The sequence below is a fragment of the Melitaea cinxia genome, chromosome 17, assembly GCF_905220565.1.
Source record: "Melitaea cinxia chromosome 17, ilMelCinx1.1, whole genome shotgun sequence".
Taxonomy (NCBI): Eukaryota; Metazoa; Arthropoda; class Insecta; order Lepidoptera; family Nymphalidae; genus Melitaea; species Melitaea cinxia.
Window position 1 is genome coordinate 12,802,931 of NC_059410.1, and position 14,346 is coordinate 12,817,276.

Sequence of the window (14,346 nt, forward strand, 5' to 3'; positions counted from 1 at the left end):
CCTTGCGAGTGTCAAAAATTTGCAGCATAAACGGCCTGTATCTTTTATTGCGTTGGCTTAGAAATTTGATTTTTTCACAGCTCTAAGGGATAGTACACTTGAGTATTTGATATAAATTTCAGCTTGATACCTCCACGCGTTCCTGAGAAAAAGAGTCTTGACAGACAGACGGACAACAAAGTGATCCTATATGGGTTTCGTTTTTTCCTATTGAGGTACGGAACCCTAAAAAGTGTGAGTGTACTTATGTATGCATGTGAAAGTATAAATTAAAAAAAAACATTACACGCACTACTATGTATTTGACACACACGCACTTATGCTCTTTTGCTTATTATTATAGATGTATTGTCTTTGACATTAGAACCTTAAAAATGTTCAAACTTATAATTTAAATTAAACTAATTATGGTCGAATTTCGACCACTGGGCGACAACTAGTCACAACAATTATTATTCAAAAGATGCCAGCGATCGCATACACGACAAATACTCTAATAGTGTTGTATTTCTGTCATGAATAAGGTAGCCATAGTTCCATGAGGGAAGGAGGTTCAAGGTAGGCTTGTCAACGTGTTTGCAATAATGTTGGTGGTGCTCTTGGTGTTGCGGGCGCCCATAGGCTATGGTATCTGCTTACTATTAGGCGAACCGTACCTTCATTCCTTTGCTACCCAAGTAATATAAAAATTGAACTCACAAAAGTTACCAAATCTCTTTCACAAATAAATAATAAAAACGAAATCGTTATAACGAAACAAAGTTTTAAAAACAACAAATATAAATCAGAAGACAAGTCGAGAGTCTCATTAGCGCTGCTCAAAGGCGAAGTATCTAAATGGAATGACTAATCCACGAGCATAGTAGCGACGGTCAACTAACACTCCTAGCCACATTCATTATCCTTCCTAAGTACACGCAAATAAGTACGAGTTTTAAGCCGAGTTGCACATAAAGAAATTAAAATTTAAGTAGTGATTAAACTAATTTAATCGCAAGAATTGTATGAAATTCTTGTGATTGAATTAGTTTAATCTCTACTTAAATTTTAATTTTGTTTCGTGCAACTCAGCGTTAATTTATTTAAACTTCATTACGACGGGTTGGAGCAGCGGTCACAACACTGATTGCTGCGTTACCGGTCCCAGGTTTGATGCTCACTCATCGCAAACATTTGTATAACCACACAAATGTGTCGGGGCATTTGTGTTAGTGTAACTTTTGTGTTTCCGGAACCCCAACGATGAGTAAATCCCACTGAGGCCCGTCGAGTGTGAGGCGTTTAGTTTACGTTATTGTACATAATAAATACGTTAAAGTATAGATTTCAGATAGTTATAAATTGTACAAGCCATTGGGCAGGCTTTAAGCTAATTAGTCATTCCTTTCAAACAACCCAAAATTATACATTTAATATGAATAGTAAGAAGATATGCTACAAGACTTTACAACTTTGAACTTGTAAACGTTATTATTTATAAAGAAAATTTTTTATTTAAAAATGCTTAAACAAAATGACGAAAATTATATGGAATATTGTACCTAGCTGTAATTACAGAATAAATTACCAAATATTACTCACGAAAAACTAAGGCGGGTCTATCATTATATAGTAATTAATGTAAAACGTTTTAAAGAAAATGAATTTTTATATTCCAAGGAAGTTTCACTTTTATAAGAAAAACATTTTTAAAATTAGAAAAAAAGCATAGCGTAATTTTGAACACTGGAAAGAGTGAAGTAAAAAAAAAACAGCGAGTTTCAATCACCGACTTGCTATAAAATATTTTACCAATATAAGAACCTCGAATTACAAATTAATTAAGCTACAATTTTAATTTATCGCAATTAATAGAGGAGAAAGAAGTACAGTATAGACCGTGATGACTGAGTAAAGTCCAGGCGTATCTATGTGATAAAAGATAAGAACACTGATAAACAGTTGTTTACTTTGAATTACAAAATGGAATAAATCGAATAAAATCAAAAAATTATAACGGGAAATATTACTATAATATCGAAGAAGCGAATAAATAAACCGATTATTTATAGAATTTTTAGAGATTGATAAAAGAATCGATTTCTATATCGAGTCGCAATCGCGCATATAGTAGGTAAGGTACCATAGTGAAGTTCATTACTTCATTCGGCCTTTCAGTCCATTGAGGTAGAGTGAGCGGGGCGCACGTGTGTTCCGTTGTATTGTGTGAGTAATGTTATTACTCGTGTTGCTGTGTGCGGTAGCAGCGTCTGCGCAAGACGCGCCTAGAGTAAACATCACTCAAGGCGTAATTGTAGGAGCACGGGTCATTGATGGTGACTATTTATCATTTTATGGCATTCATTATGGCGCGCCGCCGACAGGAGAAAATAGATTTAAGGTAATTCTACGAACCAATTGTTATTGTTTGTATTATGTATATTTTTAAGTATTATGTTAGAAGATTAGTCTAGTCGCGATCTTTTTTTTTATTTTCAATAACTGTTAAAAGCTTTAGTCAGTAGGGAATTTAGCAAGAACATAAATCTATCACGTAAGGCATTTTGTTTTGAGTTAGTCTCGCGTTTTTAGGATTATGAGCTTTACGACAACGAAATAAAGTAGATAATTAAAATACCAAAGGTATCGCATCATTACACATATTATTTGTTTATGCCTTAGATATTTTTACGTCACATGACAGTATTTTAAAATCATATTAACCTATAAATTTTTCTTGACATAGACACTATTACTAAAAGGCGTTCTACACGGTCGGGATCGACCGCCGACCGTCGTGTCCTTGGTCGGGTCAACCAATCATTGTATTCATTCTACACGGTCGGTGGTTGACTCAACTTGTTAGTTCTTCTCTGGTATTTGAAGCGATGGCTCCTTGCATTTTTAACCGACTTCCAAAAAAGGAGGAGGTTCTCAATTCGACTGTATTTTTTTTATGTATGTTACTTCAGAACTATTGACTGGGTGGAGCGATTTCGACAAATTTTCTTTTAATCGAAAGGCGGTGTGTGCCAATTGGTCCCATTTTAATTTATTTGAGATCTAACAACTACTTTTCGAGTTATATCTAATAATGCGTTTTTACTTGACGCTTTTTTCGTCGACCTACGTTGTATTATTATACCACATAACTTTCTACTGGATGTACCGATTTTTATAACTCTTTTTTTGTTGGAAAGGGGATATTCCTAGTTTGGTACCATGATAAGGAAACCAGGATCTGATGATGGGATCCTAGAGAAATCGAGGGAAACTCTCGAAAATTTGCAATAACTTTTTACTGGGTGTACCGATTTTGATAATTTTTAATTTAATCGAAAGCTGATATTTATCATGGGGTCACATATACATTTCATCGAGATCTGATAACTGCTTTTTGAGTAATCATTGATAACGCGTAGTTACTTAACTATTTTTTCGCCGATCTACGTTGTATTACTCGTCGATGTAATTAAAGTCGTTTTTTTTTTCGTTTGCGAGCAAACACAATTATAAAGCAACAGAAGGTGGGTTTGGCAATAACTTTTTTATGATAAAGTGAAGTGAAGTTTTTTGGTTCTTTTCTTTGTATAAATCGGATCCAATGTCCCAAAGACATGGCAAATCAATATATAAAGATATAAATTCGGTCAGAACCTCTCGTTCGTGGCGTTCGTTTTGCGAATCCATTGCAATACGTGATGACATGCGCCCGTGACCATATTTAATACACTTAAACTAGCTACCCGTGACGACTGACAAGCGCAAACTGAAGCGCTCGCGTCGGCCGACAGCGTTCCACACGGTCGGGACATGGTCGGGACCGACCACGAACGTAGCCTGTCGCGAGAGATGCGCTCGCGACCAAGGCCGTTGACATCAACCAAATATTGGTCGGGTCAACCGTTTTCCACACTGTCCATTTTTATATCAACCCGACCAAGGACACGATGTTGGGCGGTCGATCCCGACCGTGAGAAGGCCTTTAACTAAACACCTGAAGCTGTAACATTTTCCCAATGTATATCCTATACCGCACATTGAAATATACAGGATAAATTTTCAAATGATTAGTGCTTATCTCAATTACATAAAGATATACATAAAGAACCGGTTAGGCGATCGTTGTTTATCTATGTGATTTCTGTTGTATATTTAATTATTTTGATTTATTTTAAAAAACATACAGTATTATTTTCTAAAGTAGTCGTATAAGTCGTTACATTCCTATGTGTCACAGTCTCCTGACCTAAAAACTATTTAAACACTAACGCTAGGCGTCATCGACCAGACCACCTACTAAACTTTGTAACTAATCATCTAATTTTCTTCTTTATTTTACCTATAGTTTTAAATTTCACTTATCAACTGTTTTTTTGTTACTTCTAACTATCATAATTTATGGTATTCAAAACTAAATACATCATAATATGTTGTACTAAATATAAAACGCTGCGCAGCGTCTCGACAAACGATTAGATCAGTATGAAGGTGTAAACTTCAAGGAAACTGCCACTTAATTGCATTGAAAATAAGGTTTAGTTTAAAACGTGGGGAAACTGCGCCTTATAAAAACTTATTTATAGATATTAAGTAAACCTAAAAAAGAATGGAATCACCTGTAACACTGTACATAATTAGTATGATAAAAATTATTTTTTAACGCGTTATTTTTATATACCTATTTGTAAAAAAATTATATAACATTACTAGCTGACTCGGCAAATGTCTTGCCGCTAAACGCTATTTAAACATAGGGGTTGGTGGTAGAAGGGTGAAAATTTAGGGTTGTATATATTATTCAACGCCAAATCATAATAAAGGGATAGAGGCGTATGCCCAGTAGTGGGATATTACAGGCTGAAGCGTGAAATCATAATAAAATAAAAAATAAATAATTTATCTAAAATTAAAAAATAGGGGTGGACTACCCTTAACATTTAGGGGGATGAAAAATAGATTTTGTTCAATTCTCAGATCTACCCAATATGCACACAAAATTTCATGAGAATCGGTCAAGCCGTTTCGGAGGAGTTTAACTACAAACACCGCGACACGAGAATTTTATATACCTATTAGATTGAAACGAAAACATGCAATCGTGACTTTTAATAAATCAATTTTTAATTAATTCGTCATTATCTTACGATCATATCCTTCTTCGACCAAAACAATTCTGACTTTCATCGTAGTTACCCACTCAGTAAGATTTTGAAATTTTTATTAAAAAATAATAGCGCAATGTTGAAGTATCGGGAAACAGTAAAAAATACACAAATATTTAGTTGCTTTTTTATTTTTTACGATTTAAGCCGACTATTATTTTCATGTTTTAGAAGTCATGTAATCATTTCTTTATATAATACATAAAACTTATATCTAACACTACGGGGAACCCAATGCGTTATTTAAGTTGTCACTAAATTTTAACAATTAATATAAAAATCAATTTAAATAAGCCAATAAAATCACTTAAAAATAATAAGTCTAATTAACTAAATAATAATGTTATATATTAGTCATTTTACTAATAAATGTGCATTCTAGTTCGATGATCTAATCGATGAATAAAAAACATAAGGTAAAAGATAAATAAATTAATAAATATATAAAAGATAACACCAGTATATAACAGCTCTACATAAGAAATAAATAAACATTTACAGATAATGAATAGGAATTTATCGAGAATTTTCTAGATATATAGACACCTTTCATAAGTTATAAGATAAGGCAGTCGTTCGTTAGAGTAGAATTTACTGACTATTAATACAGTAAAAAACAACATTAATGCTATTTCTTGTGTGAAAGACTAAAAATTTAAATAACCAAAAACTATATTTTTACATGCAATTAGGAAAACCGATGAATTATGTTTTTTGACTTTTGTATGTCGCTACATTTGTTCTCGTAAAACTAGAAATACAAAATTTTAATATTTTTTTTTTACATTTATTACACATTCAAAACTTTGAGTTACATTCTTTCATGTCCTGATTTCAGGCCCCAAAGGAAGCCCCTCCATATCCTGGCGATTTCCATGCTGTCAATAGTGACGTAATATGCGCACAACCGTCTTCAAGAGGCCTCATTGGCGAAGAAAATTGCCTTGTGGTCAATATCCACACAAAAAACTTGACAACGCCGAAACCAGTACTTGTATGGCTTGAAGGTGAAGAATATGAAACAACCAGCAAAACATTGTATTCATACAAGGAACTTATTCTAGAAGGCCTAGTTGTTGTAACAATGAACTATCGCTTGTCCATCTTTGGTTTTCTTTGCCTCGGTGTTCCTGAAGCACCTGGTAACGCGGGATTGAAAGACGTTGTCCTCGGGTTAAAATGGATTCAAGCTAATATAGCGGCATTTGGAGGTGATCCCAATAAAGTAACATTACTCGGCCATGGGTCGGGAGGAGCTATGGTAGATTTAATGACTATGTCACCATTAGCTAAGGGGTTATTCCATAACGTTATGGTTCTCAGTGGTTCAGCATTGGCTCCTTGGGCAATAGCGTATGATCCTATAGGTTATGCAACAAAACTTGGAGCTAAATTAGAATACACTCGCAAAAATCCAAGTGAATTAGCGAAATTGCTTTCTACAACTGATATAAATGTTCTTTCCAGTGTGCTAAGTGACTCCGTATTCTATAACAATACTCCATTATTCGCTCCTTGCATTGAAAACGCTAAATTGAATCCAAACGAAACATTTCTTTCTGAAGCTCCAATTAAGCTACTAAGATCTGGCAACTATATAGATGTGCCGTACGTAGCTGGTTTCACAGATAGAGAAGGAACGATTCGTGCTAAAGAAGCAGCTCTTGAAAATTGGCTGCCTACTATGAACGTTAAATTTGAAAATTTCTTAACAGTAGATCTCGCATTTAAGACTGATAAAGATAAATTAAATGCAAGTAAGGTTATTCGAGAATTTTATTTTAGGCAACGACCTATTAATATGGAAACTATAGAAGATTTCTTAGACTACATGGGAGACATTTTAATACTTGTACCCGTTACACGAGGAGTTGTAGAAAGAGCCTTAACTTCGAATTCAAGTGTACGGTTATTTGAATTTGCATTTAGGGGAACACAGGACTCAGACTGGCCGTACCCGCAGATACCACTGAATGGTGTGAAGCACGGTGGAATCCTGAATTATCTCTTTAATTTCGATTTAAAAGAAAATGCAAGTAATGCGAGATCTTCAATTATTAAGCGAGTTGTTCATTTCGTTCAAACTGGGTGAGTGCACAGAAAACTTTGTATACTATATGTGTGTATGTAACGGTCTCTTAAGAGATCTTCGTAAATAATGTATATATCGATCGATTTTTTATTACTTACAACAGTTATAAACCATTTGGAAAGTCAATGCATGAATAGATAAGTTGCATGAGTTTATACGAAGCCAATCTATTTAATTTCTTTTACACAAATAGACACGGACATTGAACTAAAAATTTGCATTAAGATTTGTATTTTTGCATGATTTCAACTGAAGCACTAATCTTAAACAAACACACAATCTTTTTGACCTTTAACATTAATCTAAGCGATGAAATAAATCAATCGTTATTATCACACCCACACACACACTTTAGCCTATCGCAGTCCACAGCTGGACATAGCCGTCCACAAGTTCGTGCCAAAAACGGCGTCAACTCATGTGTGTTGCCCATAGTCACCACGCTGGGCAGGCAGGCGGGTTGGTGACCGCAGGGCTGGTTTTGTCGCACCGAAGACGCTGCTGCCCGTCTTCGGCCTCTGTATTTCAAAGCCAACAGTTGGATGTTTATCCCGCCATCGGTCGCTTGGTCATTATTGTCATTATTTTACAATAAATAATAATTTTTAGTCACAGTTCAATCCAAGGTTTCTTGAGATACCTTATCTTTAATAAAACTCGTTATTTGTCTTTCTTGGATAAAAAAAAATCATGCACATATCACTTAGGAAGATTACTATCTGTTATATTATTGTAGTCGTCCTTTACATATGTATATATAATATATTTACATAATTTTAAAATGAAACACTGATAACCATTGTGACCTTCAAAAAACGTGCTAATAGTGAAGTGTGACGTCCATTAAATGTGCTTTAATTTATAAGTAAATATCTTTGATTTAATTTTTTTAAGGTCGCCTCAGCCACGAAATACGTTAGAGTGGAATCCCATTTCAAAAACTTTGATGCACATGTTGTACTTCAGCGGGGGGGAGGTCCAGCCGCAGGTTACAGTGTTCAATGAACAATTAGTAGCAAACCGTAATAGGGAACGGACTGACTTTTGGAGTAAAGTTTTTAATGAATATTACAAATCTCCAATGGCATTATCATCTGCATCGAGTTTGTTCAGCTTTGGAATAATGGTTATGATTACACAAATAGTGATAAAGATTTTATAAGCAGTCAGATAGTTTTCAAATTTGATAAGCTTATAATTGTTTTATGTATAATTTTAAATGTGTAAATTATTTTAAATCACTAATTTTTATATCCTGTACTAAAACAGTCTAACTTTGAGAAATTTAATTGTTTCTTCTAGTTTTTTTTTTCTAATTTTAATTTTAAAATGCTTGAGATACTACTGCGGGTACAACGACTGGTATACCTACCATTTTGGTAAGTTGATAAAAACATATATATTTTTAATTTAAGTAATTATTATATTATCACAAAAGTTTATGAACAAATAGTTTAACCTTGATAAAATCTTAAACTTAATTTTTTTATTGTTAAGTATTTTGAATATCTTTTATTTGTGCTTCCTGCACCAATTATAATATGCATGTATATCTATACTGCTTTATTACCCTCTAACAACGCAATAAGAAATAAACATTAAAACATTGTTAGTTCATTGGTTATTCAAACATGTTTTTAAGCTTTTTAACCGACTTCAAAAAAGAAGGAGGTTACTTAATTAGACTGTGTGTATATATATTATGAACCGATTTTCATAATTCTTTTTTTTTTGTCGGAAAGGAGATATCCCAAGTGTGGTACAATGATAAGGAAACCAGGATCTGAGGATGGAATCCCAGAGAAATCGAGGGAAACCCTCGAAAATCGTAGTGACGACTGCGCGCTTGTTCTTTTCGTCTACTTACGTTGTATTACTTGTCGATGTAATTGACGTCGGTTTTTTTCGTTTGCGAGCAAACACAATTATTAACTTTTCAAGTGTAACAGCATCGATAGATTAAATATTTTGTCTAAGATTGATGTTTTGCTCGACGGTGATGTATAACGCAGTAAAAAAACTTAAACTCACTTTGAAAAATAACTCGTAAGTCCTTTCTTTCAACGAGAAGAGTATGCAAGTAACATTAGTTAAGTGTCAAAATGCAAATAGGACGAAACCTCAGTAAGGTTCAGGCATACTTAACTCCGTTACTTTTATTTTTGCTTTAAGACAACAAACTTTTTTCAGACATTCGAAAGCAATAAAAATTTATTTGAAGTGTGTATGGTAACATGTATAATAAATACTTCTTAACTTATTTTTCCTTTGGATTTTTTGCTAAAAGGGAATCAAAGTACCTACGGTCCTAACTATTAAAATTTTGACGAAATAATTTAATTTAATTTCTAGATCCCAAACGAGTTTTACGATATATCAAAATAATTTAACACTTTCTTTTCATTTGTAGGAACCTTCAACCACCAAAGACAGTGGAATTGGGAATTCTTTTAGACAGCTACATGAACTTGAGCTTCTTACACATCGGAGGCGGAGAGATAAATTCTCAGTTGATATATGTTAAGGAAGAAGTGCACATGAATACATACAAAGACAGAACGGACTTCTGGAAGAAAATATACAATGAATATTACCAGCCGCCGAAACCTTTGTCGTCTTCGTCGAATTCCTTAAGTTTCGGAATAATTTTGATGATCATGCCATTTTTAGTTAACATATTTTAATATAGTTTTAAATTCCATTTAATTTCATTTATATGTGTATTATTTTTGAAAACACTTAATTATTATATGTCGTGTTTTCCAGTTATATTGAAAAAAAAAAGCCCAAAGAATTCTGTTAACTATATTTAGAGACGATTTGACAGTTACATACGATAATATTGGTCCATTACTGGATATTAATGACAGCTGTAGAAAGTATTTAAAATAGTAGTAGTAGTGCGTCGTTTAATTCGTCATTATGAAAATAATCACCTAGCAACTTCAAAGGTTCGCTTTGTTAAAAAAGGATTATTATTTATTTCACTACTCTTTTATTGAAAAACATTATGTGTTCTTGCACAGAAAAAGAAAGTAAGAATGATAAATTTAATGAGCAGAAATATAAATCTATGTATGAAAAAACGAAACTGACTTATCTCCACTGCTCTTTTCTTATCCTGACTTATCTTCTCACTACACTTGGTTACTGCACACGTACGTACCTACACATGTAACGTGCAAATGCGCAATTGAGTTCTATTTAAACTTGACACATACTTAGAAGACGCTAAGATATTTTTAGGAATACATTTTTTAGTTGTTTATAATGTTGTAAATGTTATGCCATTGTTGTTTTTATTAATTTAAGATTACAGTATTGTTTAAATTGTATTTTTTTAAGCTTGTAGTTTATATGAGTTTGTTCATTCAAGCTAAGTATTTTTATAAAAATACATTTTAATGTAAGTGCCTTACGATTAAATTTTAAGAATATTTAAATATTTGGAATGTGCCTTTATTTTTATTTTATTTTTTTTGGATATTTGGAAATGTATTGATTCTATACTTCGCGACGAATACTTTCACTGGCTAACTAATTTAAGTGATTAAAGTTCATTTTTTTTTTGATAAAACTAAATATTAATAAAATGATATTTTTAATATATTATAAAGTAATGCATTTTTCACAATTCTGTACTTATTTTGTCTGTTACTATTTATATTTCAAATTAAAAATATTTTAAATTACGATTGAGATTTTTATTAATTGTAAGTAGCATTTAGAAAATAAAAGCTTTGGTAAAAGCTAGTTAAAATAAAAATCTTCCGTACTCGTATCAGAAAAATCATTAGATCAACGGGGAAGGTGGAAAGTGCGCTGTAGCTAAATTTTGTATTGGATAACCAATTTAATAGCTGCTATTTATTTTAATATATTCATACATATAATCACGCCTCTTTCCCGTAGGGGTAGGCAGAGACCACTTCTTTCCACTTGCTACGATCCTTACATAGTTCTTTCGCTTCGTCAACTTTCATTATTCCCTTCATACATGCTCTTCGGTTTAGGGTACTCTTGACCTGGCCTTTTTTCAAGACGTCCCTTAAATCAATCCCTTTCAATATATTCAACAACAAAAATATGTTATCTAATATTACCTAACCTACTACCTACCTACATTTCAATATGTTTTGTAAGCTATAAGTATATAGCTAACAAAACATTGAAATGCTAATAGCCACGTCGCGGGTTCAATTCCCGCTCACGACAGACATATGTATCGACCATATAGATAGATGTTAGTCGTGGTCTGGGCTTTGTGTTTGTGTATTTTATGTGTTTCCGGAACCCCAACACAGGAGAAAATCCAACTGGGGGATCCGTTGAGTGTGAAGCGCTTAATTAATTATTATTATTAATTATTATTATTATTAGTTCTTAATTCTATTTAAGCCCACTTCGTAGTCTTCTAGATCTAATGTTTATTATTCACATTACAGTGACCTATCAATTCTTAGTTAAAATATATATATATAGTTCTAGATTTCGCGATGAGTGAGCAAGTCAGTGTATGGGTGTATTTGTAAGATTAATATATGTTTTCCTTTATTAATATATCATTATTTTTTATATGTATATTTATAGCTGCACTGAAATTCGATCTAATCCTAGTGCTAGTACTAAAATATGTTGTCTATAAAATATACATTTTTCTTTTAAATAAATATTCTATACTTTATTTTTAATGTCACCTCAACCACGAGACTTAGAGGATTGGGAACCCATTACAAATAGTTTGATGCACGTATCATCATCAGGATGCATCAGCGTTGGGGCGGAGATCCAGAAGCAGGTCACATTGTCCAAAGAACTATCAGTGAGAAAACGTTTTACGACTTTTTGTTGATGTATATTTTACAACGTTTTATTTAACTTATTTTTATTGATATGATGGTATGTGCCATAATTTTATTTCTCAACGTTTTTATTGAACATAGAGGAACACGGAGTCTAGATCACCTCAGATTTCATTTTGTATGATTTTAAATTAATAAATATCTGAGGTTACTGCTCTTACTAAACAATTTGTGTTCATACTGAAATTTAATACGCAGTTTAAAATATTTGGTTTTAGTTTAATTATAAAAAATATATTATTCTTACTAAATGTTTAATGTCTTATAAATATTTCTTAAACTATGTATTTGCCTATAGTTAAGTAATATGATTACATAATTTTGTTGATTTATCAAGATATCCGTCACAGTCTGTATATTTGGAATTTTCTAAATATAAATCTTCAATATCGTATTTTTTTTTAAAAAAAACACGTCTTTTTTGTCAAATTCATCTGTAGAGACTAGTTTTAACACATATCGTAATAAATTCAAATCGTGTAACATTTTTATTCCTAGGAACCTTCAACGACCAAAAACAATGGAATTCGTAACTCTTTGCGACAGTTACATGAATTTGAGCTTATTGTACATCGGAGGCGGAGGGATCAAACCTCAGTTGGTATACGCTAGGGAAGAAAAACACCTGTCATCACAAAAACCGAACGGTCTTCGGGAAGAAAATACACAACGAATATTACCAGCCGCCGAGATTTACTTAGGATCATACAATTAAACCACTAGAATTGATTTTATACGTTTACCATACCAATATATTGCACGTCTCCAATGAGGGATGAAATTTTATTCTGACAAAATGAGAAAAACGGGAAGCACTTACTTGTAAACAAACCTCTTTGTTTTTATAATAATACACTTCCTATCCGTCACTACTGTATCGTGTCCTGTGCCCAAAGGTTATCTTAGAAGAAATCGCTCTTCAGCGATAAGATCGCCTTTGTACTTTTTTTTAGTTACTACTGTTTGTATTTGGTATATTTTGGTGTACAATAAAGAATATATTATTATTATTATTATTATTAATGGTATTACATTTTTTTTTTTCGATATATGTTATATATGCGTATAAAGACTTACAATTTCTTACTAAGTAAATATGTAAGAGTTCTGTGATAATATAATGCAGAAAAAAATAACATATTGTTATTAATGTCTGTTTGTTTCAAGATCTTGTACTTATAATAATTTATTCTTAAAAAGGTCAAAAAAAAATTATATGCAATATGTACTGTCGATTATGAAAACTGTTAAGATGGACCTCATTCGTACCTGTAATACGATTATTTGAAATTTATAATATGTATGTTACTTACCAGAACAAGAGTAATAGCATTGAGACAGCTTTTGCAATAACTTACCTGAAAAAGAAAAAAAAATATTAACATTTAGTTGATATAAATTTAACAATCATTACAATCAGACAAATCAAAAATATTATTCCCTTATTAGTTTTATTTCATTATTGTCAGTAGTAGGTATCCATATCATTCTAACGTTGAAAGCATAGAACTTTACCTTGCCTACAATTGTGTTTGCTCGCAAACGAAAAAAAAATCGACTTCAATTACATCGTCCAGTACCATCGAGACTATCAATCGACCATCGAGTAATATAACGTAAGTAGACGAAAAAATTGTCAGGTACATAAGTATTATTAGAAATAAATCAAAAAGTACTCATTACAACTCAATTCAATTTAAGCGGGATTAGATACATAACAAACACCACTTTTCGATTTAAAAAAAAATATCAAAATCGGTCCACCCAGCCAAAAGTTCTGAAGTAACGTAAATTAAAAAAAATACAGACGATTTGAGAACCTCCTCCCTCTTTGAAGTCAGTTAAAAAGTAGTCCGTGTTCATTACCATTGTTAAGTTCATTTTATATCAGTCATGTGTAGACATTTACTATTTATTATTATTATTATATCAAATTTCATCAAAAGTTAAGGATTGACGCCGATATACCTACATCGCAGTAGCCTCTGCTCGGACTTCAAGTCGGTTAAAAACAGGAACAAGATGTGACCCAAATTACAAAATAATTAAAAATACATTCTTACCTTTATTTTATAAACTATTACAATGAATTTAAAAAGTTATTATTATTACTTTCATCGTAAACTTGTACTCGAAACACTGTTCTAATGTTTCTTAAGTAAACTATAAACATCATATGATAAAGGAAAAGAAACCCTTACAGAACAAATTTAAAAGAAATTTATCTGGTACTAAAGGATTATCAAGA

General features: G+C 32.3%; 1 protein-coding gene across 2 annotated transcripts; it reads left to right on the top strand.

Moving 5' to 3' along the window:
• Positions 1-2,159: 2,159 nt before the first annotated feature.
• LOC123661527 (esterase FE4-like) lies at positions 2,160-10,931 on the top strand. Of its 2 annotated transcripts, none has more exons than XM_045596486.1 (3): positions 2,160-2,380; positions 5,983-7,232; positions 9,647-10,931. In XM_045596486.1, exons 1-3 carry the CDS (start codon positions 2,213-2,215, stop codon positions 9,918-9,920), a joined length of 1,692 nt encoding a protein of 563 aa, XP_045452442.1. In that variant the 5' UTR covers positions 2,160-2,212; the 3' UTR covers positions 9,921-10,931. The 2 variants fall into 2 exon arrangements, with proteins under 2 accessions (XP_045452442.1, XP_045452443.1); XM_045596487.1 differs by lacking the exon at positions 9,647-10,931 and adding an exon at positions 8,131-8,866.
• The last annotated feature ends 3,415 nt before the right edge of the window (positions 10,932-14,346 follow it).

Bases quoted from the DNA above. Each gene is read 5' to 3' on its own strand.
- LOC123661527 (XM_045596486.1), top strand. From the start codon at position 2,213: ATGTTATTACTCGTGTTGCTGTGTGCGGTAGCAGCGTCTGCGCAAGAC. The intron at 2,381-5,982 runs GTAATTCTACGA...TCCTGATTTCAG, and splicing joins CAGGAGAAAATAGATTTAAG to GCCCCAAAGGAAGCCCCTCC. The intron at 7,233-9,646 runs GTGAGTGCACAG...TTTCATTTGTAG, and splicing joins GTTCATTTCGTTCAAACTGG to GAACCTTCAACCACCAAAGA.